Source organism: Entelurus aequoreus, linkage group LG14 (assembly GCF_033978785.1).
Source record: "Entelurus aequoreus isolate RoL-2023_Sb linkage group LG14, RoL_Eaeq_v1.1, whole genome shotgun sequence".
NCBI classification, from domain to species: Eukaryota; Metazoa; Chordata; class Actinopteri; order Syngnathiformes; family Syngnathidae; genus Entelurus; species Entelurus aequoreus.
The window spans coordinates 36310925-36336781 of NC_084744.1; the positions used below are offsets into that span (position 1 = coordinate 36310925).

General features: G+C 43.5%; 1 protein-coding gene across 3 annotated transcripts in view; it reads left to right on the forward strand.

The window, feature by feature from the left end:
- brinp2 (bone morphogenetic protein/retinoic acid inducible neural-specific 2) overlaps nucleotides 1-13532 on the forward strand; it is a 255555-nt gene extending 242023 nt beyond the window's left edge. For 2 of the 3 annotated variants that reach the window (XM_062069746.1, XM_062069745.1), the window contains 2 exons: nucleotides 6988-7330; nucleotides 8955-13532. In XM_062069746.1, coding sequence (XP_061925730.1) covers nucleotides 6988-7330; nucleotides 8955-9776 — 1165 coding nt within the window. In that variant the 3' untranslated portion in view covers nucleotides 9777-13532. The remainder of the gene's footprint in view (nucleotides 1-6987; nucleotides 7331-8954) is intronic. The other variant, XM_062069747.1, reaches the window with a different exon arrangement.
- Nucleotides 13533-25857: the final 12325 nt, after the last annotated feature.

Below are 25857 nucleotides of genomic sequence, written 5' to 3' on the forward strand. Positions count from 1 at the left end.
ACCCATCGCAACACAGTCCGGCACACTCCTTCCCCTTGCTCCCATTTACTGGCCCTAACTCATCACACACAGTCTGGCCCACTCTTCCCCTTGCTCCCAGTTACAGGCCATAACCCATCGCAACACAGTCCGGCACACTCCTTCCCCTTGCTCCCATTTACAGGCCCTAACCCATCACACACAGTCCGGCACACTCCTTCCCCTTTCTCCCAGTTACAGGCCCTAACCCATCACACTCCGTCGGGCACACTCCTTCCCCTTGCTCCCAGTTACAGGCCATAACCCATCACACTCAGTCGGCCACACTCCTTCCCCTTGCTCCCAGTTACAGGCCATAACCCATCACACTCAGTCGGCCACACTCCTTCCCCTTGCTCCCAGTTACAGGCCATAACCCATCACACTCAGTCAGGCACACTCCTTCCCCTTGCTCCCAGTTACAGGCCATAACCCATCACACTCCGTCGGGCACACCCCTTCCCCTTGCTCCCAGTTACAGGCCATAACCCATCACACTCAGTCGGCCACACTCCTTCCCCTTGCTCCCAGTTACAGGCCATAACCCATCACACTTAGTCAGGCACACTCCTTCCCTTTGCTCCCAGTTACAGGCCATAACCCATCACACTCAGTCGGCCACACTCCTTCCCCTTGCTCCCAGTTACAGGCCCTAACCCATCACACTCAGTCAGGCACACTCCTTCCCTTTGCTCCCAGTTACAGGCCCTAACCCATCACACTCAGTCGGCCACACTCCTTCCCCTTGCTCCCAGTTACAGGCCATAACCCATGACACTCAGTCAGGCACACTCCTTCCCTTTGCTCCCAGTTACAGGCCCTAACTCATCACACAGTCTGGCCCACTCTTCCCCTTGCTCCCAGTTACAGGCCATAACCCATCGCAACACAGTCCGGCACACTCCTTCCCCTTGCTCCCATTTACTGGCCCTAACTCATCACACACAGTCTGGCCCACTCTTCCCCTTGCTCCCAGTTACAGGCCATAACCCATCGCAACACAGTCCGGCACACTCCTTCCCCTTGCTCCCATTTACAGGCCCTAACCCATCACACACAGTCCGGCACACTCCTTCCCCTTTCTCCCAGTTACAGGCCCTAACCCATCACACTCCGTCGGGCACACTCCTTCCCCTTGCTCCCAGTTACAGGCCATAACCCATCACACTCAGTCGGCCACACTCCTTCCCCTTGCTCCCAGTTACAGGCCATAACCCATCACACACAGTCGGGCACACTCTTTCCCCTTGCTCCCAGTTACAGGCCATAACCCATCACACTCAGTCGGCCACACTCCTTCCCCTTGCTCCCAGTTACAGGCCCTAACCCAGGGGTCGGCAACCCGCGGCTCCGGAGCCGCATGCGGCTCTTTGACCACTCTGATGCGGCTCAGCTACATACATGCCGACCCCCCCTGATTTTCCCAGGAGATTTATGGATCTCAGTGTCTCTCATAGATTGCTCCCAGGGAAAAAATAATCCTATTTCCACTCAAATTACCACATAAAAGGGCGTGCCCTAATTGCACCGCAGTAATTGTCCTCTATAGCATACAGCGTGCCAGTCCAGCCACATGTTGCATGTTGTTATTACTTGTACACACAGGAGACAGCAAAGCATACTTACTCATCAGCCACACATCTTACACTGACGGTAGCCGTATCAAACAACTTTAACATTGTTACGTTACAAATATGCGCCACACTGTGAACCCACACCAAAAAAGAATGAAAAACACATTTCTGGAGAACATCTGCACTGTAACATAACATAAACACAACACAACCATTACCCAGAATCCCATGCAGCCCTAACTCTTCCGGTCTGGATTATACACCCCGCTACCACAACCCCCCCACACATCAACCCCCCCCCCCCCCCCTCTCCTTGCGTTGGTTGAGCGGAAGAGTTAGTGCTGCATGGGATTCTGGGTATTGGTACCGTCAGTGTAAGATGTGTGGTTGCTGAGGTAGTACGCCTTGCTGTCACTTACGTGAACAAGCTGGGACTGCATTCTACGTGTGGTCAACAGGTACACTGGTAGGCCAGCCTGTAGAGGGCACCAAATGCAGAGTCATAATGCTCTGATATTTGGGTGTCTCCCGTGAAAAGTGAGAGGATTGGCAAGTATGACGCCATCAAGCGTCATTCGTTCAAAACTCGCGGGCTGCGCTAACATCAAATGTCCCCATGAAAGTGCGTGCCGGTGCGCGTGTCGGAGACCCCTGGTTAACATAGCACAAAGCATTTAAGCTTTGTATGCAGTGTTTTTCTTTTTAAATTGTAAATTTTTTTTTGTGGCTCCGATCACTTTCTTTAATTTGTGAAACTTGCCAAAATGGCTCTTTGAGTGGTAAAGGTTGCCGACCCCTGCCCTAACCCATCACACACAGTCCGGCACACTCCTTCCCCTTGCTCCCAGTTACAGGCCCTAACCCATCACACTCCGTCGGGCACACTCCTTCCCCTTGCCCCCAGTTACAGGCCCTAACCCATCACACACAGTCCGGCACACTCCTTCCCCTTGCTCCCAGTTACAGGCCCTAACCCATCACACTCCGTCGGGCACACTCCTTCCCCTTGCTCCCAGTTACAGGCCCTAACCCATCACACTCCGTCGGGCACACTCCTTCCCCTTGCTCCCAGTTACAGGCCATAACCCATCACACTCAGTCAGGCACACTCCTTCCCCTTGCTCCCAGTTACAGGCCATAATCCATCACACTCAGTCAGGCACACACCTTCCCTTTGCTCCCAGTTACAGGCCATAACCCATCACACTCAGTCGGCCACACTCCTTCCCCTTGCTCCCAGTTACAGGCCATAATCCATCACACTCAGTCAGGCACACACCTTCCCTTTGCTCCCAGTTACAGGCCCTAACCCATCACACTCAGTCGGCCACACTCCTTCCCCTTGCTCCCAGTTACAGGCCATAACCCATCACACTCAGTCGGCCACACTCCTTCCCCTTGCTCCCAGTTACAGGCCATAACCCATCACACTCAGTCAGGCACACTCCTTCCCCTTGCTCCCAGTTACAGGCCATAACCCATCACACTCCGTCGGGCACACTCCTTCCCCTTGCTCCCAGTTACAGGCCATAACCCATCACACTCAGTCGGCCACACTCCTTCCCCTTGCTCCCAGTTACAGGCCATAACCCATCACACTCAGTCAGGCACACTCCTTCCCTTTGCTCCCAGTTACAGGCCATAACCCATCACACTCAGTCGGCCACACTCCTTCCCCTTGCTCCCAGTTACAGGCCATAACCCATCACACTCAGTCAGGCACACTCCTTCCCTTTGCTCCCAGTTACAGGCCCTAACCCATCACACTCAGTCGGCCACACTCCTTCCCCTTGCTCCCAGTTACAGGCCATAACCCATCACACACAGTCCGGCACACTCCTTCCCCTTGCTCCCAGTTACAGGCCATAACCCATCACACACAGTCCGGCACACTCCTTCCCTCTGCTCCCAGTTACAGGCCATAACCCATCACACTCAGTCAGGCACACTCCTTCCCTTTGCTCCCAGTTACAGGCCCTAACTCATCACACACAGTCTGGCCCACTCTTCCCCTTGCTCCCAGTTACAGACCCTAATCTTCGTTTGCTCATCACCGCCACACAGTCCAGCAAACGATGCGTCCAGTTTGAGGAGTCCAGCCAGGAGCCACATTTGACACCATGCTGCCACGGTACAACGTTGGCTCGTAGTTGTTTAACTTTTTTGATGAAATGGAACAAAGCGCACAGTCTACCATATCAAATGATTTTTGTATTAAACATACTTGGCCAACAAAGCAGGAAGTGAACAAAAGTTTTAGCAACAGCTATGTAAAGGAAAAGGGGTAGGATTAAATAAGCTCTGCTTCTTCCTACTTCTTTTTGGACATGTTGAATAGAGAAACTGGAAATTGTGATGTATCATGTTGTATGCATGCATGTGTAATGTATCATGTTGTATGCATGCATGTGTGATGTATCATGTTGTATACATGCATGTGTGATGTATCATGTTGTATGCATGCATGTGTAATGTATCATGTTGTATGCATGCATGTGTGATGTATCATGTTGTATGCATGCATGTGTGATGTATCATGTTGTATGCATGCATGTGTGATGTATCATGTTGTATGCATGCATGTGTGATGTATCATGTTGTATGCATGCATGTGTGATGTATCATGTTGTATGCATGCATGTGTGATGTATCATGTTGTATGCATGCGTGTGTGATGTATCATGTTGTATGCATGCATGTGTGATGTATCATGTTGTATGCATGCATGTGTGATGTATCATGTTGTATGCATGCATGTGTGATGTATCATGTTGTATGCATGCATGTGTGATGTATCATGTTGTATGCATGCATGTGTGATGTATCATGTTGTATGCATGCATGTGTGATGTATCATGTTGTATGCATGCATGTGTGATGCATCATGTTGTATGCATGCATGTGTGATGTATCATGTTGTATGCATGCGTGTGTGATGTATCATGTTGTATGCATGCATGTGTGATGTATCATGTTGTATGCATGCATGTGTGATGTATCATGTTGTATGCATGCGTGTGTGATGTATCATGTTGTATGCATGCATGTGTGATGTATCATGTTGTATGCATGCATGTGTGATGTATCATGTTGTATGCATGCGTGTGTGATGTATCATGTTGTATGCATGCATGTGTGATGTATCATGTTGTATGCATGCATGTGTGATGTATCATGTTGTATGCATGCATGTGTGATGTATCATGTTGTATGCATGCATGTTCCAAATAAACACAAACTCAACTCAAGTCATCTCAGATCAATTTTCCTAATTAGATTGAAGGTTTTTGGTTGACTGGAGGCCCAAAGTGTTCAACTGTGTCAGACAAAAACCAAACAATAGTATTTACAGACGTGTGATTGGACTAAAACAAGTGAAACCAACCAAAAGAAGATCAAGTGTTCTGAAGTTGAGATATGAAGGTAAACACTAAAGTAAGCACACGTGGAAAACCCTCCCTGGACTTAGAAAAATACAATGTGTAAGGTCCACCATTTTGTTTGAGTAGAGGTTTCCTGACCAATTGAAAAAGCCTTGGTTCCTTCACAAACTGAAGTAGTACTTGTAGGTGTTTACTTCCTTTCATTGCATCATCAGGTGCTTCTGGCAGCATATTTCTATTTGACCACCCAAGTGTGTGTTTATTCCTTACTCACCTTCCACCAGCTCATACCCACTTTGGGCCCCATTCAGCAAAAAGTTCCTAACTTTTCCTCTACTCTTTCTTCCTAAGTGATTTCCTAAGAGGAGTACAGTCAGATTCATGATGTGTTCTTAAACGGCCAGATTGTTCCCACCTGCTCTTCTTAAGTTATGGTAAATGGTATACTTGTATAGCGCTTTTCTACCTTCAAGGTACTCAAAGCGCTTTGACACTATTTCCACATTCACACACACACTGATGGCGGGAGCTACCATGCAAGGCACTAACCATGACCCATCAGGAGCAAGGGTGAAGTGTCTTGCTCAAGGACACAACGGACGTGACTAGGTTGGTAGAAGCTGGGGATCGAACCAGGAACCCTCAGGTTGCTGGCACGGGCACTCTCCCAACCGTGCCACGCCGTCCCCGTTGCTAAATGCCAAATGGTGAGCGTGTGCATGTCTATCATAATTTGCATATAAACGCGCCATTATTTCCCCAATATCCATAGGTAAACGCCCTTAATTCCGTAATTTGCATAGGTAAACGCCCTTAATTCCCCATATAAGGGCACAATTCCGGCGGAAAAGCCAAACATCAAACACATGGAGAAAACACAAACTTATTACAGAAGAGAAATTCGTATTATCCTGTGGGGGAAATACAACATGTCAAAACGTAAGTTTAAGAAAGGGGGGACTGCAGCGTTTAAATAAATATTCCTCACTTCGGGCAAATAGGTCTACATGGTGGTGAAATATGCGCTCCCTCCCCAGGGCACCATCTGCGGCATCTTGTGTGTGTGTGTGTGGGTCAGTGTGTGTGCGTGTGGGTCAGTGTGTGTGCGTGTGTGCGTGCGGTATTTTGAAATGTCTATATAATGCTCATTTTGCTATATGTCTGTCTGTCTTATCTATATCTATCTATCTATCTATCTATCTATCTATCTATCTATCTATCTATCTATCTATGATATGAATGTAAGATTAGACAATAGAAGTTAAAAAAATTGTAAAATGGGTTATACTTGTATAGCGCTTTTCTACCTTCAAGGAACTCAAAGCGCTTTGACACTATTTCCACATTCACACACACATTCACACACTGATGGCGGGAGCTGCCATGCAAGGCGCTAACCAGGACCCATCAGGAGCAAGGGGGAAGTGTCTTGCTCAAGGACACAATGGATGTGACTAGGTTGGTCTAGGGTGGGGATTGAACCCTCAGGTTGCTGGCACGATCACTCTCCCAACTGCGCCACGCCGTCCCCAAGTAAGGGAACTTGTCACACTTAAGAACAACTAGGCCACCCTAAGAGTGCTCTGGAGCACTCGCAGATTTTGTTCTTACCTACGAACAAATCCCAGCTAAGAAAACATTGGTGAATACAAAATTCTCCTTAAGAACTGTGTAAGTGGGCCTAAGAACAAAATGTGTTCTTAAGAAGGGTTGCTGAATGTCTTTGCATTATTATCAGAGGGGGGGTCAAATAAACTAGCAGACATGTGATCATTTGAAATGCTCAATTAGCGTTCATTGAGCTCTAAAGAAAAGCTGGCGATCAGAGTCAAGTATCACTTGGCCACATCAGTGGTGAGATATTATTGCAGGGTTCCGGTGAAAGAGGTCTACATATTTGCGCTTGTTGTGTCTGAGTTTGTCAAACAGCATTTGCTTTGTGTCTTGTGCAGCTGTACCAAGTGACAGTGATGAATAATACCATGTTTGCTGACATAATGTCTTTTTTGCAGGCCGCTTGCCTTTTGGTTGACTCAGGCTCAGGCGTTGCTCTACTGCAACGAGCATGGAGTCCTGGGCTTCTTCTCGGAGGAAGTCCAGAGCTGCAGCTGTCCTGTGGACCAGCCCCCCTGTCAGGGTGTCATTCCCTGTGTCGTCGGCACCTCTTCCATCTCCTGTTCAACGTGTGCCGCCGACAACGCCACCCGCTGTGGATCCTGCCACCACGGCAACCTCTTACACCTCGGTTCCTGTCGACCAAGCGTCGCCTCGTCCCTGGACCACTATTTGAACCTGGATCTGGACATGCCGGATGCTGAGGTTAAAAGAGCTTCTGACCTTCATTCTCACACTCAGGTGGACCAGGCCACAATAATATTATATACAGTCCTTCAGGTTGTAGATGTGCCTTATTCCTGTGAGAATCCTGCATTTGGCTGAAGCTTTAAAGAGTGGGACTATCCAGGGCTAGCTGCAGTGTGCATCTGTAAGCAGATAATACTCTATCATCTCTTTCTCTTATCAGGTCGGCAGTGCGTTCTTCTCTCACCTTTTAAAGTGCGGATGAAGCCAAATCTAACCCCAACACACTAATATTGACCCCTGCACTGACCTACTGACTAGGGTGCACCAAAGGATAATAAGCCAACAAATGTTGACATGGTGGTACAATAATTATGCAATGATTGGTATTTTGGCAAACATTTCTGATTAGGGCAGTACGTTGGCACAGGGGTTAGTGCATGTGCCTCACATTACGAAGGTCCTGAGTAGTCCTGAGTTCAATCCCGGGCTCGGGATCTTTCTGTGTGGAGTTTGCATGTTCTCCCCGTGACTGTGTGGGTTCTACTCCGGCTTCCTCCCACCTCCAAAGACATGCACCTGGGGATAGGCTCCGCCCACGTCCAAAGACATGCACCTGGGGATAGGCCCTTCCCACCTCCAAAGACATGCACCTGGGGATAGGTTGATAGGCAACACTAAATGGTCCCTAGTGTGTGAATGTTGTCTATCTGTGTTGGCCCTGTGATGAGGTGGCGACTTGTCCAGGGTGTACCCCGCCTTCCGCCCGAATGCAGCTGAGATAGGCTCCAGCACCCCCCGCAACCCCAAAAGGGACAAGCGGTAGGAAATGGATGGATGGATGGATTTCTCATTAGCATAGTTCATGCTTAATAGTGCTTTAATGAAATGCTGATTTTTCCAAAACATTTTTTTCATGAGCACCTTTTTCACTAAACACAGACAACTATTATTGAATATATTAGATTTAGTAGCAAAAATGCAATTGTAGCTTACCATCTCTGATTTAATTAAAGCACTGACTTTATTTTGTATTCCAATTGTTGTCATTGAAAGTTGAAGAGGGTAAATACCCAGTTATGGCCTGGTGGCATCAACGAGACTCAGTTTTAGCAAAAGTACTCTTTTATTGTCAATCGTCATCTGTAAAGTTCAAGTTAAAGTAGCAATGATTGTCACACACACACTGTGGTGACATTTTTCCTCTGCATTTGACCCATCCCCTTGTTCACCCCCTGGGAGGTGAGGGGAGCAGTGAGCAGCAGTGGGCAGCAGCGGTGCCGCACCCGGGAATCATTTTTGGTGACTTAACCCCCAATTCCAACCCTTGATGCTGAGTGCCAAGCAGGGAGGTAATGGCTCCCATTTTTATAGTTTTTGGTATGACTCGGCCGGGGTTTGAACTCACAACCAACCGATCTCAGGGCGGACACTCTAACCACTAGGCCACTGAGTAGTCCATCATTCTGTTTTGTTGCCTCTTGCTTTAGTGTAGCAAAGTGCCGATACTTGTTGACGTTGCGATTCGTGGTGCTAGCAAATGTTAATAAAGAGGAGGTAATCATGTATTTTCACAAGCTTTAAGATACTCTGAGAAGCTGTGGGCCATTGTTGGTCCACGTGTGTGTGTCTCTTCTTGTTGGCCTGGAGAAGTTGAAAGTGTTTTATCTTTCTCCAGGCAAAGTACCTGCTTCAGCAGCTGGACAGCAGGATAGAGGTCCATGCCATCTACATCAGCAATGATGTACGCCTGGGAAGTTGGTTCAATCCTGCCTGGAGAAAGAGGATGCTGCTCACGCTCAAGAGTAATAAAAACAAATCCAATCTCATCCACATGCTGATGGCCATTACTTTCCAGATCTGCTCAACTAAGAACTCAACATTGGAACCCGTGCCTGCAATTTACGTGAACCCTTTTGGGGGGAGTCACTCGGAGAGTTGGTTCATGCCAGTGAACCGGCCGGACTTCCCCGACTGGGAGAGAACTCGACTGGACTCTGCAGCGGCTGCACAATGCTACAACTGGACATTGTCGCTGGGGAACCGGTGGAAGTCCTTCTTTGAAACGGTCCACATCTACCTGCGAAGCCGTATCGTCACAGGTGATCCAACAGTGAATGAAACACTCTTCTATGAACCTTTGGACATGGAGGATCAGACATCCAACCTGGGCTATATGAAGATCAACACACTGAAAGTGTTTGGATACAGCATGCACTTTGACCCTGAGGGTATCAAGGATTTAATCCTCCAGTTGGACTACCCATATACGCAAGGTACACAGGAAGCTGCCTTCTTGATGTTGTTGGAGATGAGGGATCGCATTAATAGGTTAACGCCACCAGCACCTCAGTCGCTCGACCTTTTTTCTTGTCTGCTGCGGCATCGACTCAAGTTGTCAGCTGGTGAGGTGGCACGCATCAAGGAGGCCCTCCAGATCTTTAACTCCAAGCTCCCAAATGCCTCCCCTCAACCTGAGCTGGCCCAGCTGTGCAGCTAGCAAGCTAGCTTTGTGCTCAGGAGAGGTTCAAGGCTGAAAAGAGGCTCAAGGATGTATGGATAATCTTGACATGGTCTACAGTCAACGTCTCTTGAGTGGGTTTCCTTTGGCGTTTGTATCATGACGACAAATCGGTTGACTTCCAGACCATGGGGCTGTGTTGAGATGCTGAACTCGCTGGAAGTAAACTTTTGTTATACCTGCCTTGCTTTTGGCAAAGTCAATGACAGCAGGGGGACTCATAGGAAACACTTAAGGCCCCTGGCTTGCAAAGACAAAAGTCATTTTGATATGTAAGGTCCAACTCTTGAGGGACCAACACAAACATAACATGAGAACCTGTTTTTTTGCTTTCAAAACTATCCCGAGAATGAGTGAAGGGTGGAAATAAGTCAATGTGCATTGGATGATGTCATGTTATGCTTTGCCGTTCCAATTTTTCCCCACCAACATCATCACTAACAACTAAGAACCTTTTTACCCGGGTAAAAGAAGTCCTGTAATCTGTGTGCTTTGCACTTCCACTGCCACTCAAAGTCTTTCTTTTTTTAATCTAGGGGTCATTTATTCAAATCCTGCTGATGCTATATGGGGGAGTGTAACATGGTTACATAGGATGAGGGTCTGGTGAGTCCATTTAGATGTCAATAACAACAATTAAAGAATGAATGTCTTGACAACACACCTCCATCCAATTCATTTAGCTTTACTGGTTAGCATTAGCATTAGGTTCACAGCTACACGGTGCTTAGGATTCTGTAAAGTTTCACAAATGTATGCGCCGACGTTCATTTGCTCGGGTTCGGGTTCGCCAACTCAAAATCCCACTTAAAAATGTCCTTTGCAAACATTCTTATTCTATTGTCTTCCCTCTATTTTCCAAGTGATTGAAATGAAGATGAAAGAAACAGCCGCAGTCTATCTTAAACATGGCGTGTGTTACTCCAAGAGGCGTTTTCAGCTAACAGCCCACCTCTCTAAATTTCTCGGGCTTGTAAAAAAAAAGAGCCATCTCGTGAGGTCAAGGTACTTTTTCTGCGTTTAGTTGGGTGTCTTCAAACATGCACAGAGGCTTACATTGACATTCCTTGTTTGTCACAGGTCACATGTCCATGTCTGAACAGGAAAGGAAGAAGCAGATCGTATTTAATCCTATTCTTGTTATCACATCAGTCACAAATAGGGTTTTTTCCACTTCCTGTATTGCTGCACACAAAAGGCTAGCGACATCAGACCCTGGCGAGACCCCAGAATGAAGCCAGAATGTTCTTGATAATAATTATTTTCAGGCTATTCATTTCAGGCCACAAACAAGCGGACGCCTGAGTGCCAGCTCGGACGTCCAAAGCCCACAAAGATGTGGGATCCTTAGAGATGCCAACAATTGGACTTCAACAAAGATGCTGTTTCACTCAGACAAGATGTTACCCGGGTCAGAAATGTATTTCTTAAATGCCAGGGGTCTCATTTATTAAGACTTGCATGGATTTCTTACTAAAAAGTTTTGTACACTTAAATCCAGAAAACATACCAAAAACATTCCGATGTATTCAAGTGTGCACATTTCTTTTGTCAACGTGGAAGTGAGCACACATGTTGGCGTGCACCACATGCATCCATCCATCTTCTTCCGCTTATCTGAGGACAGGTCGCGGGGGAAGCAGCCTAAGCAGAGAAACCCAGACTTCCCTCTCCCCAGCCACTTTGTCCAGCTCCTCCCGGGGGATCCCGAGGTGTTCCCAGGCCAGTTGGGAGACAGTCTTCCCAACGTGTCCTGGGTCTTCCCCGTGGCCTCCTACCGGTCGGACGTGCCCTAAACACCTCCCTAGGGAGGCGTTCCGGTGGCATCCTGACCAGATGCCCGAACCACCTCATCTGGCTCCTCTCCATGTGGAGGAGCAGCGGCTTTACTTTGAGCTCCTCCCGGATGACAGAGCTTCTCACCCTATCTCTAAGGGAGAGACCCGCCACCCGGCGGAGGAAACTCATTTGGGCCGCTTGTACCCGTGATCTTGTCCTTTCGGTCATAACCCAAATATCATGACCATAGGTGAGGATAGGAAAGTAGATCTTGTACCCGTGATCTTGTCCTTTCGGTCATAACCCAAAGATCATGACCATAGGTGAGGATAGGAACGTAGATCTTGTACCCGTGATCTTGTCCTTTCAGTCATAACCCAAAGCTCATGACCATAGGTGAGGATGGGAACGTAGATCGACCGCTAAATTGAGAGCTTTGCCTTCCGGCTCAGCTCCTTCTTCACCACAACGGATCTATACAGCGTCCGCATTACTGAAGACGCCGCACCGATCTGCCTGTCGATCTCACCATCCACTCTTCCCTCACTCGTGAACAAGACTCAGAGGTACTTGAACTCCTCCACTTGGGACAAGATCTCCTACCCAAACTGGAGATGGCACTCTAACCACATATGATCTGTAGAATCCATCAATCCATTTTCTACCGCTTGTCCCTTAGAGGGTTGCGGGGATCTGTAAAATGGATCCAATGACAATATTTTCTGTTGGCGTATACATATTGATCATGTGATGGCCAGCAGTCAATAACTCCCATTACATTGGGTTAACCCTAACCCTAACCCTAACCCTAACCCTGTTGCTTTAAAGTTGGCCTGTTCAGCTGCCTTGTGCAGGAACTTGGTACACCTGGCTAACATGTCCATCATTTCAGGGTTTTTTTTGCCTGAGTTTTTATATTTATTGGTGTAATTTCACATACGGAGGTGTGCCAATTGTTCATATGTCTCTGGTGTGCACATCCATCATTCTGAGGAGTCATTGTTTGACATTTCTTACCAAGCATCAGGTGTGTGTCACATTTCCACATTTAGTTCACCCTTGAGACATCTCAACTTTGATGTGAAAAAGGGCACAGTCCAGGTTTTTGTGTGCACGCACTCCTAATACACCTGGGGCCGCTTTTTGGATTTGAGTGTACAGCATTTTAAAGGAGGAAATCCATAAAAGTCTTAATCCTTGAGGCCCCTGATCTTTAAGTTCCTGTGTTGGAAAATAGACATCTGTACATGTCATTAGGGCTAGGGTTAGGGTTAGGGTTAGGGTTAAAGTCATTTCAATGATGATACGGGATAGGGTTAAGGTTAGCTGGATAAGAAGCCTGTTAGTGATGCCGTGTACTTGGTGGTGTGTCTTTACCAAAAAAAATGCACTGGCAGCACAAATACCGAAAAAGCTTGAATGTTTGTTTATGCTTTTTTATGTTTTTCTCTTGAGGTGAACCACCCTGCCAAAAAAATAACTCAATCTGAGTTGTAGACAAAAAAAGATTTGCAGGTGCTGTACATAATGCTCCATCTAACCCAATGTGCACATTGCTTTTTAAATAACCAAGCGCAACCCCCCCACCCCCACCTTTACCTTACCACCACAAAAAAAACAAAAACCATTTAAATACAACTGTAACAACTCATGCCTTATAAGGATTCAGTGTTGTATTAAAAGTTGCTGTTTGATTTTCTGGCAGGTGACGTGTTGCTTTTATTATTGACATTTTAATATTTACCACCACGACACAATGTCACATGGAAGTACAAATACATGGTGGTCACATGAAAGTACAAATACATGGTGGTCACATGAAAGTACAAATACATGGTGGTCACATGAAAGTACAAATACATGGTGGTCACATGGAAGTACAAATACATGGTGGTCACATGAAAGTACAAATACATGGTGGTCACATGGAAGTACAAATACATGGTGGTCACATGAAAGTACAAATACATGGTGGTCACATGGAAGTACAAATACATGGTGGTCACATGGAAGTACAAATACATGGTGGTCACATGAAAGTACAAATACATGGTGGTCACATGGAAGTACAAATACATGGTGGTCACATGGAAGTACAAATACATGGTGGTCACATGGAAGTACAAATACATGGTGGTCACATGGAAGTACAAATACATGGTGGTCACATGGAAGTACTTGGAAGTACAAATACATGGTGGTCACATGGAAGTACTTGGAAGTACAAATACATGGTGGTCACATGGAAGTACTTGGAAGTACAAATACATAATGGTCACATGGAAGTACTTCGAAGTACAAATACATAGTGGTCACATGGAAGTACTTGGAAGTACAAATACATGGTGGTCACATGGAAGTACTTGGAAGTACAAATACATGGTGGTCACATGGAAGTACTTGGAAGTACAAATACATAATGGTCACATGGAAGTACTTGGAAGTACAAATACATACTGGTCACATGGAAGTACAAATACATAGTGGTCACATGGAAGTACTTGGAAGTACAAATACATAATGGTCACATGGAAGTACTTGGAAGTACAAATACATACTGGTCACATGGAAGTACAAATACATAGTGGTCACATGGAAGTACTTGGAAGTACAAATACATGGTGGTCACATGGAAGTACTTGGAAGTACAAATACATAGTGGTCACATGGAAGTACTTGGAAGTACAAATACATGGTGGTCACATGGAAGTACTTGGAAGTACAAATACATGGTGGTCACATGGAAGTACTTGGAAGTACAAATACATGGTGGTCACATGGAAGTACTTGGAAGTACAAATACATGGTGGTCACATGGAAGTACAAATACATGGTGGTCACATGGAAGTACTTGGAAGTACAAATACATACTGGCCACATGGAAGTACAAATACATAGTGGTCACATAGAAGTACTTGGAAGTACAAATACATGGTGGTCACATGGAAGTACAAATACATGGTGGTCACCTGGAAGTACAAATACATGGTGGTCACATGGAAGTACAAATACATGGTGGTCACATGGAAGTACAAATACATGGTGGTCACCTGGAAGTACAAATACATGGTGGTCACATGGAAGTACAAATACATGGTGGTCACATGGAAGTACAAATACATGGTGGTCACATGGAAGTACTTGGAAGTACAAATACATGGTGGTCACATGGAAGTACTTGGAAGTACAAATACATGGTGGTCACATGGAAGTACTTGGAAGTACAAATACATAATGGTCACATGGAAGTACTTAGAAGTACAAATACATAGTGGTCACATGGAAGTACTTGGAAGTACAAATACATGGTGGTCACATGGAAGTACTTGGAAGTACAAATACATGGTGGTCACATGGAAGTACTTGGAAGTACAAATACATGGTGGTCACATGGAAGTACTTGGAAGTACAAATACATAATGGTCACATGGAAGTACTTGGAAGTACAAATACATGGTGGTCACATGGAAGTACTTGGAAGTACAAATACATGGTGGACACATGGAAGTACTTGGAAGTACAAATACATGGTGGTCACATGGAAGTACTTGGAAGTACAAATACATAATGGTCACATGGAAGTACTTGGAAGTACAAATACATAGTGGTCACATGGAAGTACTTGGAAGTACAAATACATAATGGTCACATGGAAGTACTTGGAAGTACAAATACATACTGGTCACATGGAAGTACAAATACATGGTGGTCACATGGAAGTACTTGGAAGTACAAATACATACTGGCCACATGGAAGTACAAATACATAGTGGTCACATGGAAGTACTTGGAAGTACAAATACATAGTGGTCACATGGAAGTACTTGGAAGTACAAATACATACTGGTCACATGGAAGTACAAATACATAGTGGTCACATGGAAGTACTTGGAAGTACAAATACATAGTGGTCACATGGAAGTACTTGGAAGTACAAATACATGGTGGTCACATGGAAGTACTTGGAAGTACAAATACATAGTGGTCACATGGAAGTACTTGGAAGTACAAATACATGGTGGTCACATGGAAGTACAAATACATAGTGGTCACATGGAAGTACAAATACATAGTGGTCACATGGAAGTACTTGGAAGTACAAATACATAGTGGTCACATGGAAGTACTTGGAAGTACAAATACATGGTGGTCACATGGAAGTACTTGGAAGTACAAATACATGGTGGTCACATGGAAGTACTTGGAAGTACAAATACATGGTGGTCACATGGAAGTACTTGGAAGTACAAATACATGGTGGTCACATGGAAGTACTTGGAAGTACAAATACATGGTGGTCACATGGAAGTACAAATACATGGTGGTCACATGGAAGTACTTGGAAGTACAAATACATACTGGCCACATGGAAGTACAAATACAAAGTGGTCACATGGAAGTACTTGGAAGTACAAATACATGGTGGTCACATGGAAGTACTTGGAAGTACAAATACATGGTGGTCACATGGAAGTACAAATACATGGTGGTCACATGGAAGTACTTGGAAGTACAAATACATACTGGCCACATGGAAGTACAAATACAAAGTGGTCACATGGAAGTACTTGGAAGTACAAATACATGGTGGTCACATGGAAGTACAAATACATACTGGTCACATGGAAGTACAAATACATACTGGTCACATGGAAGTACTTGGAAGTACAAATGCATGGTGGTCACATGGAAGTACAAATACATGGTGGTCACATGGAAGTACAAATACATGGTGGTCACATGGAAGTACTTGGAAGTACAAATACATACTGGCCACATGGAAGTACAAATACATGGTGGTCACATGGAAGTACTTGGAAGTACAAATACATGGTGGTCACATGGAAATACTTTAAAGTAGAAATACATAGTGGAAGTACTTTGAAGTACAAGGATCCTCAGGCTGCATTTGGAGAGGACTGCAGCAACCAACATAATGGAAGTTTTTATTGAGTTCCGGTGGAAATTCTGATTCAGTTTCTGTCTGACACTGTTGGTCATTCTGAGAGCTTCCATATAATATCCAGAGATTGCACCACATATTTTGTATTTGTTTCATTCCTCAAATATTCCATAAATTTATGTGTCCGTCATTTCCAGCTGTCAATCTGTTTTCAGCTTGCTTAAGTAAAAATCAAAAGTGGCATATCTGTTTTCTTGTCTTGCTTTCATTACCCTCTCTTCAATGAATATGCATTCCTGTTATTGGGGTACACCTAAATGCATTCCTGTTATTGGGGTACACCTAAATGCATTCCTGTTATTGGGGTACACCTAAATGCATTCCTGTTATTGGGGTACACCTAAATGCATGCCTGTTATTGGGGTACACCTAAATGCATTCCTGTTATTGGAGTACACCTAAATGCATTCCTGTTATTGGAGAACACCTAAATGCATTCCTGTTATTGGGGTACACCTAAATGCATTCCTGTTATTGGAGAACACCTAAATGCATTCCTGTTATTGGGGTACACCTAAATGCATTCCTGTTATTGGAGAACACCTAAATGCATTCCTGTTATTGGGGTACACCTAAATGCATTCCTGTTATTGGAGAACACCTAAATGCATTCCTGTTATTGGGGTACACCTAAATGAAACTGCTCAAGTGTAATCCTACAAGAAATGTGAGTTTATTGGTTTTGGCTGAAATACGAAGTCCTCTCAGCCTTACGACATGACACGTAGCATCTTGAAGCAGACACCAGACACAAAGACGTAGCATCTTGAAGCAGACACCAGACACAAAGACGTAGCATCTTGAAGCAGACACCAGACGCAAAGACGTAGCATCTTGAAGCAGACACCAGACACAAAGACGTAGCATCTTGAAGCAGACACCAGACACAAAGACGTAGCATCTTGAAGCAGACACCAGACGCAAAGACATAGCATCTTGAAGCAGACACCAGACACAAAGACGTAGCATCTTGAAGCAGACACCAGACACAAAGACGTAGCATCTTGAAGCAGACACCAGACACAAAGACGTAGCATCTTGAAGCAGAGCTCCTGCCAGCTAGCTGCCATTCTTAGTCTTACTCTCCTTTCAAAAGGGAATTGTGCCATTTTTAGAAACATAAATCTAAATGCTGTATTGAGGCTGAAAGTGACACACTTTGTTCCGTATTACGTTTGAATCCGGGGTTAGGGTTAGGGTTAGGATTAGCCTAACCCTAACCCCATTGAATGAAACACAGGCTGGTTTATATGAACAAACTTTGCCGCAGCCTTTTCATTCGCCCTGTCATTCACCAGGGAGGACAAAAGCAGAATCCACCCAACATTTCAGAAATCCCTGGTACACACTTAGTACACAGTTAGTACACACTTAGTATTACTACACACTTGCGCCTTTTGGGGCAGAGGGTGCGAGTTCGATCTCCGACCAGGGCTGTGTCAGGAAGGATGTCAGGTAAGTGTTAGTGCTACATAAAATCCAAGTAAACTACAAGAAACTACAAGTACACTACTACAACTACAATTACAATCTTGCAACTACTAAAACTTCAACAAATGATAATCACTACAACTACAATAAACTGCAACTACACTATTCCAAGTCACTACTAAAACTACTAGTACTATAACTACAACAAACTACAAATACTACGAGAAACACAATCACACAGTATACTACCTAGTCACTGTTATAATATTGCACAATCACACAGCATACTACCTAGTCACTGTTATAATATTGCACAATCACACAGCATACTACCTAGTCACTGTTATAATATTGCACAATCACACAGTATACTACCTAGTCACTGTTATAATATTGCACAATCACACAGCATACTACCTAGTCACTGTTATAATATTGCACAATCACACAGCATACTACCTAGTCACTGTTATAATATTGCACAATCACACAGCATACTACTTAGTCACTGTTATAATATTGCACAATCACACAGCATACTACCTAGTCACTGTTATAATATTGCACAATCACACAGTATACTACCTAGTCACTGTTATAATATTGCACAATCACACAGCATACTACCTAGTCACTGTTATAATATTGCACAATCACACAGCATACTACCTAGTCACTGTTATAATATTGCACAATCACACAGCATACTACTTAGTCACTGTTATAATATTGCACAATCACACAGCATACTACCTAGTCACTGTTATAATATTGCACAATCACAGAGCATACTACCTAGTCACTGTTATAATATTGCACAATCACACAGTATACTGCCTAGTCACTGTTATAATATTGCACAATCGCAGAGCATACTACCTAGTCACTGTTATAATATTGCACAATCACACAGTATACTACCTAGTCACTGTTATAATATTGCACAATCACACAGCATACTACCTAGGCACTGTTATAATATTGCACAATCACACAGCATACTACCTAGTCACTGTTATAATGTTGCACAATCACACAGTATACTACCTAGTCACTGTTATAATATTGCACAATCACACAGCATACTACCTAGTCACTGTTATAATATTGCACAATCACACAGCATACTACCTAGTCACTGTTATAATATTGCACAATCACACAGCATACTACTTAGTCACTGTTATAATATTGCACAATCACACAGCATACTACCTAGTCACTGTTATAATATTGCACAATCACAGAGCATACTACCTAGTCACTGTTATAATATTGCACAATCACACAGTATACTGCCTAGTCACTGTTATAATATTGCACAATCACAGAGCATACTACCTAGTCACTGTTATAATATTGCACAATCACACAGTATACTACCTAGTCACTGTTATAATATTGCACAATCACACAGCATACTACCTAGGCACTGTTATAATATTGCACAATCACACAGCATACTACCTAGTCACTGTTATAATGTTGCACAATCACACAGTATACTACCTAGTCACTGTTATAATATTGCACAATCACACAGCATACTACCTAGTCACTGTTATAATATTGCACAATCACACAGCATACTACCTAGTCACTGTTATAATATTGCACAATCACACAGCATACTACCTAGTCACTGTTATAATATTGCACAATCACACAGTATACTACCTAGTCACTGTTATAATATTGCACAATCACACAGTATACTGCCTAGTCACTGTTATAATATTGCACAATCACACAGTATACTACCTAGTCACTGTTATAATATTGCACAATCACACAGCATACTACCTAGTCACTGTTATAATATTGCACAGTCACACAGCATACTACCTAGTCACTGTTATAATATTGCACAGTCACACAGCATACTACCTAGTCACTGTTATAATATTGCACAATCACACAGTATACTGCCTAGTCACTGTTATAATATTGCACAATCACACAGCATACTACCTAGTCACTGTTATAATATTGCACAATCACACAGCATACTACCTAGTCACTGTTATAATATTGCACAATCACACAGCATACTGCCTAGTCACTGTTATAATATTGCACAATCACACAGTATACTACCTAGTCACTGTTATAATATTGCACAATCACACAGTATACTACCTAGTCACTGTTATAATATTGCACAATCCCAGAGCATACTACCTAGTCACTGTTATAATATTGCACAATCACACAGCATACTACCTAGTCACTGTTATAATATTGCACAATCACACAGCATACTACCTAGTCACTGTTATAATATTGCACAATCACACAGTATACTGCCTAGTCACTGTTATAATATTGCACAATCACACAGCATACTACCTAGTCACTGTTATAATATTGCACAATCACACAGCATACTACCTAGTCACTGTTATAATATTGCACAATCACACAGTATACTGCCTAGTCACTGTTATAATATTGCACAATCACACAGCATACTCCTAAAGGGAGTGGTCACACATATCATGCAAAGCCGCTCCAGTACGCACAATACGTGACGGAATGTGCTGGGGGCCTTGTGATTTCGCCTTCGTCTGCGTGCTGTCGTCTTATCTTCGTTGAAGTCCTTGAAGTCCGTCCCAAAGAAAACATTAGCGGCGAGACCACCCCTCATATGCTGTGGAAGATTACAAGTTGTGTGCCTTTGCACAGATAGACAAGTACAACTTGAGCACAATAGATAATAACTATAGCAACGGCCTTGAAGCATAAGAGTTGTGTGATAATTTATACATTATTATTCTAACAAATTTGCATAGTAAAAAGTTACTTTTTATTTCGTTATTTAGTCAACAAGAAATCTGCATTGTCTCGTTTCATTCAGCTGTTGGTTTATCGGCTGCAGGAGTCTGATGCCCTCATGCAAGAGTGGTGGCTAGCGTGGACTTTTTTTCCACCCATAATGGTGTGGGAAAGAAGCCATTCTGTGTGGGTTTAATAAACACTTATTCATCTTCAGTCTGCCACTCGGGAAGCAGGAGTGCTTTTGCCCTTGGGCTAATCTTCTCGCTTGTGGAAGACAGCCAATCCATCAGAGCACTATTTAGATTGCATACCTCTAAGTTAGCAGATCTCACAAAGAAAGAAGAGGAAATAAGGAGAAATGGGGGTGATTAAAAGGAACAAAAAGCAAGTTTGAGATGCAAGAGGGCAACGTAGTCTGACTGTGATTTAGCAATTCAAACAGTCAACCTTTCTGTATTAATGAGCCTGAATTGGTGAAATGAATGTGCGTGTGTGTGCGTGTGCGTGTGCGTGTGTGTGTGTGTGTGTGCGTGCGTGCGTGCGTGTGCGTGTGTGTGTGTGTGTGTGTGAGTGAGTGAGAGAGAAACATATTGGTGTACCACATGAATACAACTCATGTTTTAAAAAGAGGGTTAGGGTTAGGGTTAGGGTTAGGTTTATGGTAAGGATTTAGGGTTAGGGTTAGGGTTAGGGTTAGGTTTATGGTAAGGATTTAGGGTTAGGGTTAGGGTTGGGGTTAGGGTTAGCGTTAGGGTTAGGGTTGGGGTAGGGTTAGGGTTAGGGTTAGGAGCAGGGGATGTGCACTGTCCATCTACAATCCAACGGACTGACACTCACACCTCATTTAGGCCCCCCGGATGTCTGGTGCCCAATTTGGTGATCCAAAGGAGCTCCGCCCTGTGACGCTGGGCGAGGCTCCATTTGGGATCCGTCTCTACGACCGTCACCCGGACAGAAGACCATCCGTGCAGGAGGAAATGCTGAACCAGGGGAGTGTTGGTATTTTTTTGTCTAACAATGTTGTATTTGTGCTGGGCGAATCTCCTGGCTAAGGTATTGCCCGTCTTGCCCACGTACATACACCCACATTGCTGACAACGAATAACATACACACAATTCTGTGTGTGTCTGCCGCCACGGCACAACGGCTGGAAAACCTTGCAGTTATGGGGGTTCACCAACCATTAGGGTTAGGGTTAGGGTTAGGGTTAGGGTTAGGGTTAGGGTTAGGGTTAGGGTTAGGGTTAGGTTTAGAAGGAGGGAGTGGGGGGTAGGGGAATGGCACGGTCCATTTACAACCTGCCTAGGCAACGCCCACACCAAACGCAAGACCCTCCGAGGACCCTGATAGAAAGCAATCCGAGTCGGCGGCAAATGCAGTGTCAAACACATGTTGGATAGATATCCAGCGACGCGCGTTTGTCTTTGAGACCTCGTTAGGCTGGCTGAGCCATACCTGCTGGGACTCTTCTAGTTCCCTAGTAGGTAGGGGCGCTTCTAGTCCCCATGGCTATCGGCTTCCCTATGTTTCTCCACAGCAGTATGTCTTCTCATCGACTGCTGGAGAGGGAATGAGCCGTCCAGGCAGGAGGAGGATTTATATGAGCGCTGCAGGGGGCGGGGCTTCCATGCTCTCCGCTGCGGTGGAGTCTGTAGACCCTCAAAATGCACTCCTTCCTATGTGATGTGTCAAATTGACATATTATGTGCATCACATAGGGAACAAACACCCCGTTGAATATCGGGGTGTTTGATCAAAGCACAAAAATGTTTGCTTTTAATGTACCTCTAACTCCTGATCTAATGTGTTTGAATAAAGTCAAACAATTTTCTGACTTGTAGCCCCTCACCACACTCAAACAATGAAACGTACTACTCACCGACAAGGTCCCCAGTGGGCTCGCGAAGGCAGGACGTCACCCGACAGCAGGTTGGAGACACAGGCAGGTTAGGTTTAGACGGAGGGAGTGGGGGGTAGGGGAATGGCACGGTCCATCTACAACCTGCCTAGGCAACGCCCACACCAAACGCAAGACCCTCCGAGGACCCTGAAAGAAAGTAATCCGAGTCGGCGTCAAATGCAGTGTCAAACACATGTTGGATAGATATCCAGCGACGCACGTTTCGGTCTTTGAGACCTCGTCAGGCTGGCTGAGCCAGTTAGGGTTAGGGTTAGGGTTAGGGTTAGGTTTGTGGTTAGGGTTAGGGTTAGGGGAAGGGGGAGGGGCAAAGGGTGTGCACTGTCCGTCTACAACCCGTCAGGCGACGCCCACGCCAAACGCAAAACCCCCCAGAGACCCCGAATGAGAATGCGGTGGCAAACACAAGCGCAGAAACTATTGTGGCTGTCCAACTACGCGTTTCGGCCCCCTAGGCCTCATCAGGTTGGCTGTGGCATCTCCATGATTTGTCTACAGTGCGATGTCCTCGCATCGAGCGCTGAGAGGGAGATGTGCCTGATTCAGGAATGGAGGAGGTTATAAGCTGGGAGGGGGCGGGGCTAGCACCATCAGCATCAAAGCAATAAGATATTTGCTTTGATCTCCCTCTGACACCTATTTACAATGTGTTTTGAAACAAGTCTTTCAAGGGTTAGGGATAGGGTTCTAAGTGTCTGATCGAGAGAAGGTAAAAAGAGGTGCTTTTTACCCTCTTTCGATTTGGTACTTAGAAAAAATTAAAAAAAATAACAAAAATGTCCCCGTTTTTTTTCTAAGTGTCTGATCGAGAGAAGGTAAAAAGTGGTGCTTTTTACCCTCTTTCAAATTGGTACTTAGAAAAAAATCCAAATTTTTTATTTTTTTTTTCTCCGTTTTTTTTCTAAGTGTCTGATCGAGAGAAGGTAAAAAGAGGTGCTTTTTACGCTCTTTCGATTTGGTATTTAGAAAAAATCCAAATTATTATTTTTTTCCCGTTTTTTTTCTAAGTGTCTGATCGAGAGAAGGTAAAAAGAGGTGCTTTTTACCCTCTTTCAAATTGGTACTTAGAAAAAATTCCAAATTTATTTATTTTTTTCTCCGTTTTTTTTCTAAGTGTGTGATCGAGAGAAGGTAAAAAGAGATGCTTTTTACCCTCTTTCGATTTGGTACTTAGAAAAAATCCCAATTTTTATTTTTTATTTTCTCCGTTTTTTTCTAAGTGTCTGATCGAGAGAAGGTAAAAAGAGGTGCTTTTTACCCTCTTTCGATTTGGTACTTAGAAAAAATCCCAATTTTTTTTTTTTATTTCCTCCGTTTTTTTCTAAGTGTCTGATCGAGAGAAGGTAAAAAGAGGTGCTTTTTACCCTCTTTCGATTTGGTACTTAGAAAAAATCCACATTTTTTGTTTTTATTTTCTCCGTTTTTTTTTCTAAGTGTCTGTCGAGAGAAGGTAAAAAGAGGTGCTTTTTACCCTCTTTCGATTTGGTACTTAGAAAAAATCCATTTTTTAAAAAAATTTTCCCGTTTTTTTTCTAAGTGTCTGATCGAGAGAAGGTAAAAAGAGGTGCTTTTTACCCTCTTTCGATTTGGTACTTAGAAAAAATCCACATTTTATTTCTTTCCTCCGGTTTTTTTCTAAGTGTCTGATCGAGAAAAGGTAAAAAGAGGTGCTTTTTACCCTCTTTCGATTTGGTACTTAGAAAAAATCCCAATTTTTTTTTTTTTTTCTCCGTTTTTTTTCTAAGTGTCTGTCGAGAGAAGGTAAAAAGAGGTGCTTTTTACCCTCTTTCGATTTGGTACTTAGAAAAAATCAAATTTTTTATTTTATTTTTTCCGTTTTTTTTCTAAGTGTCTGATCGAGAGAAGGTAAAAAGACGTGCTTTTTACCCTCTTTCGATTTGGTACTTAGAAAAAATCCAATTTTTTTTTCTTTCCTCCGTTTTTTTTCTAAGTGTCTGTCGAGAGAAGGTAAAAAGAGGTGCTTTTTACCCTCTTTCGATTTGGTACTTAGAAAAAATCAAATTTTTTATTTTTTTTTCCCCGTTTTTTTTCTAAGTGTCTGATCGAGAGAAGGTAAAAAGAGGTGCTTTTTACCCTCTTTCGATTTGGTACTTGGAAAAAAAATCCAATTTTTTATTTTTTTTTCCTCCGTTTTTTTTTTAAGTGTTTGATCGAGAGAAGGTAAAAAGAGGTGCTTTTTACCCTCTTTCGATTTGGTACTTAGAAAAAATCCCAATTTTTTTTTTTTTTTTCTCCGTTTTTTTTCTAAGTGTCTGTCGAGAGACAGTAAAAAGAGGTGCTTTTTACCCTCTTTCGATTTGGTACTTAGAAAAAATCAAATTTTTAAAAAAATGTTCCCGTTTTTTTTCTAAGTGTCTGATCAAGAGAAGGTAAAAAGAGGTGCTTTTTACCCTCTTTCGATTTGGTACTTGGAAAAAAAATCCAAATTCTTTATTTTTTTTTCCCGTTTTTTTTTCTAAGTGTCTGATCGAGAGAAGGTAAAAAGAGGTGCTTTTTACGCTCTTTCGATTTGGTATTTAGAAAAAATCCAAATTATTATTATTTTTTTCCCGTTTTTTTTCTAAGTGTCTGATCGAGAGAAGGTAAAAAGAGGTGCTTTTTACCCTCTTTCAAATTGGTACTTAGAAAAAATTCCAAATTTATTTATCTATTTTTTTCCCGTTTTTTTTCTAAGTGTCTGATCGAGAGAAGGTAAAAAGAGGTGCTTTTTACCCTCTTTCAAATTGGTACTTAGAAAAAATTCCAAATTTATTTATTATTTTTTTTCTCCGTTTTTTTTCTAAGTGTGTGATCGAGAGAAGGTAAAAAGAAATGCTTTTTACCCTCTTTCGATTTGGTACTTAGAAAAAATCCCAATTTTTATTTTTTATTTTCTCCGTTTTTTTCTAAGTGTCTGATCGAGAGAAGGTAAAAAGAGGTGCTTTTTACCCTCTTTCGATTTGGTACTTAGAAAAAATCCCAATTTTTTTTTTTATTTCCTCCGTTTTTTTTTAAGTGTCTGATCGAGAGAAGGTAAAAAGAGGTGCTTTTTACCCTCTTTCGATTTGGTACTTAGAAAAAATCCACATTTTTTGTTTTTATTTTCTCCGTTTTTTTTCTAAGTGTCTGTCGAGAGAAGGTAAAAAGAGGTGCTTTTTACCCTCTTTCGATTTGGTACTTATAAAAAATC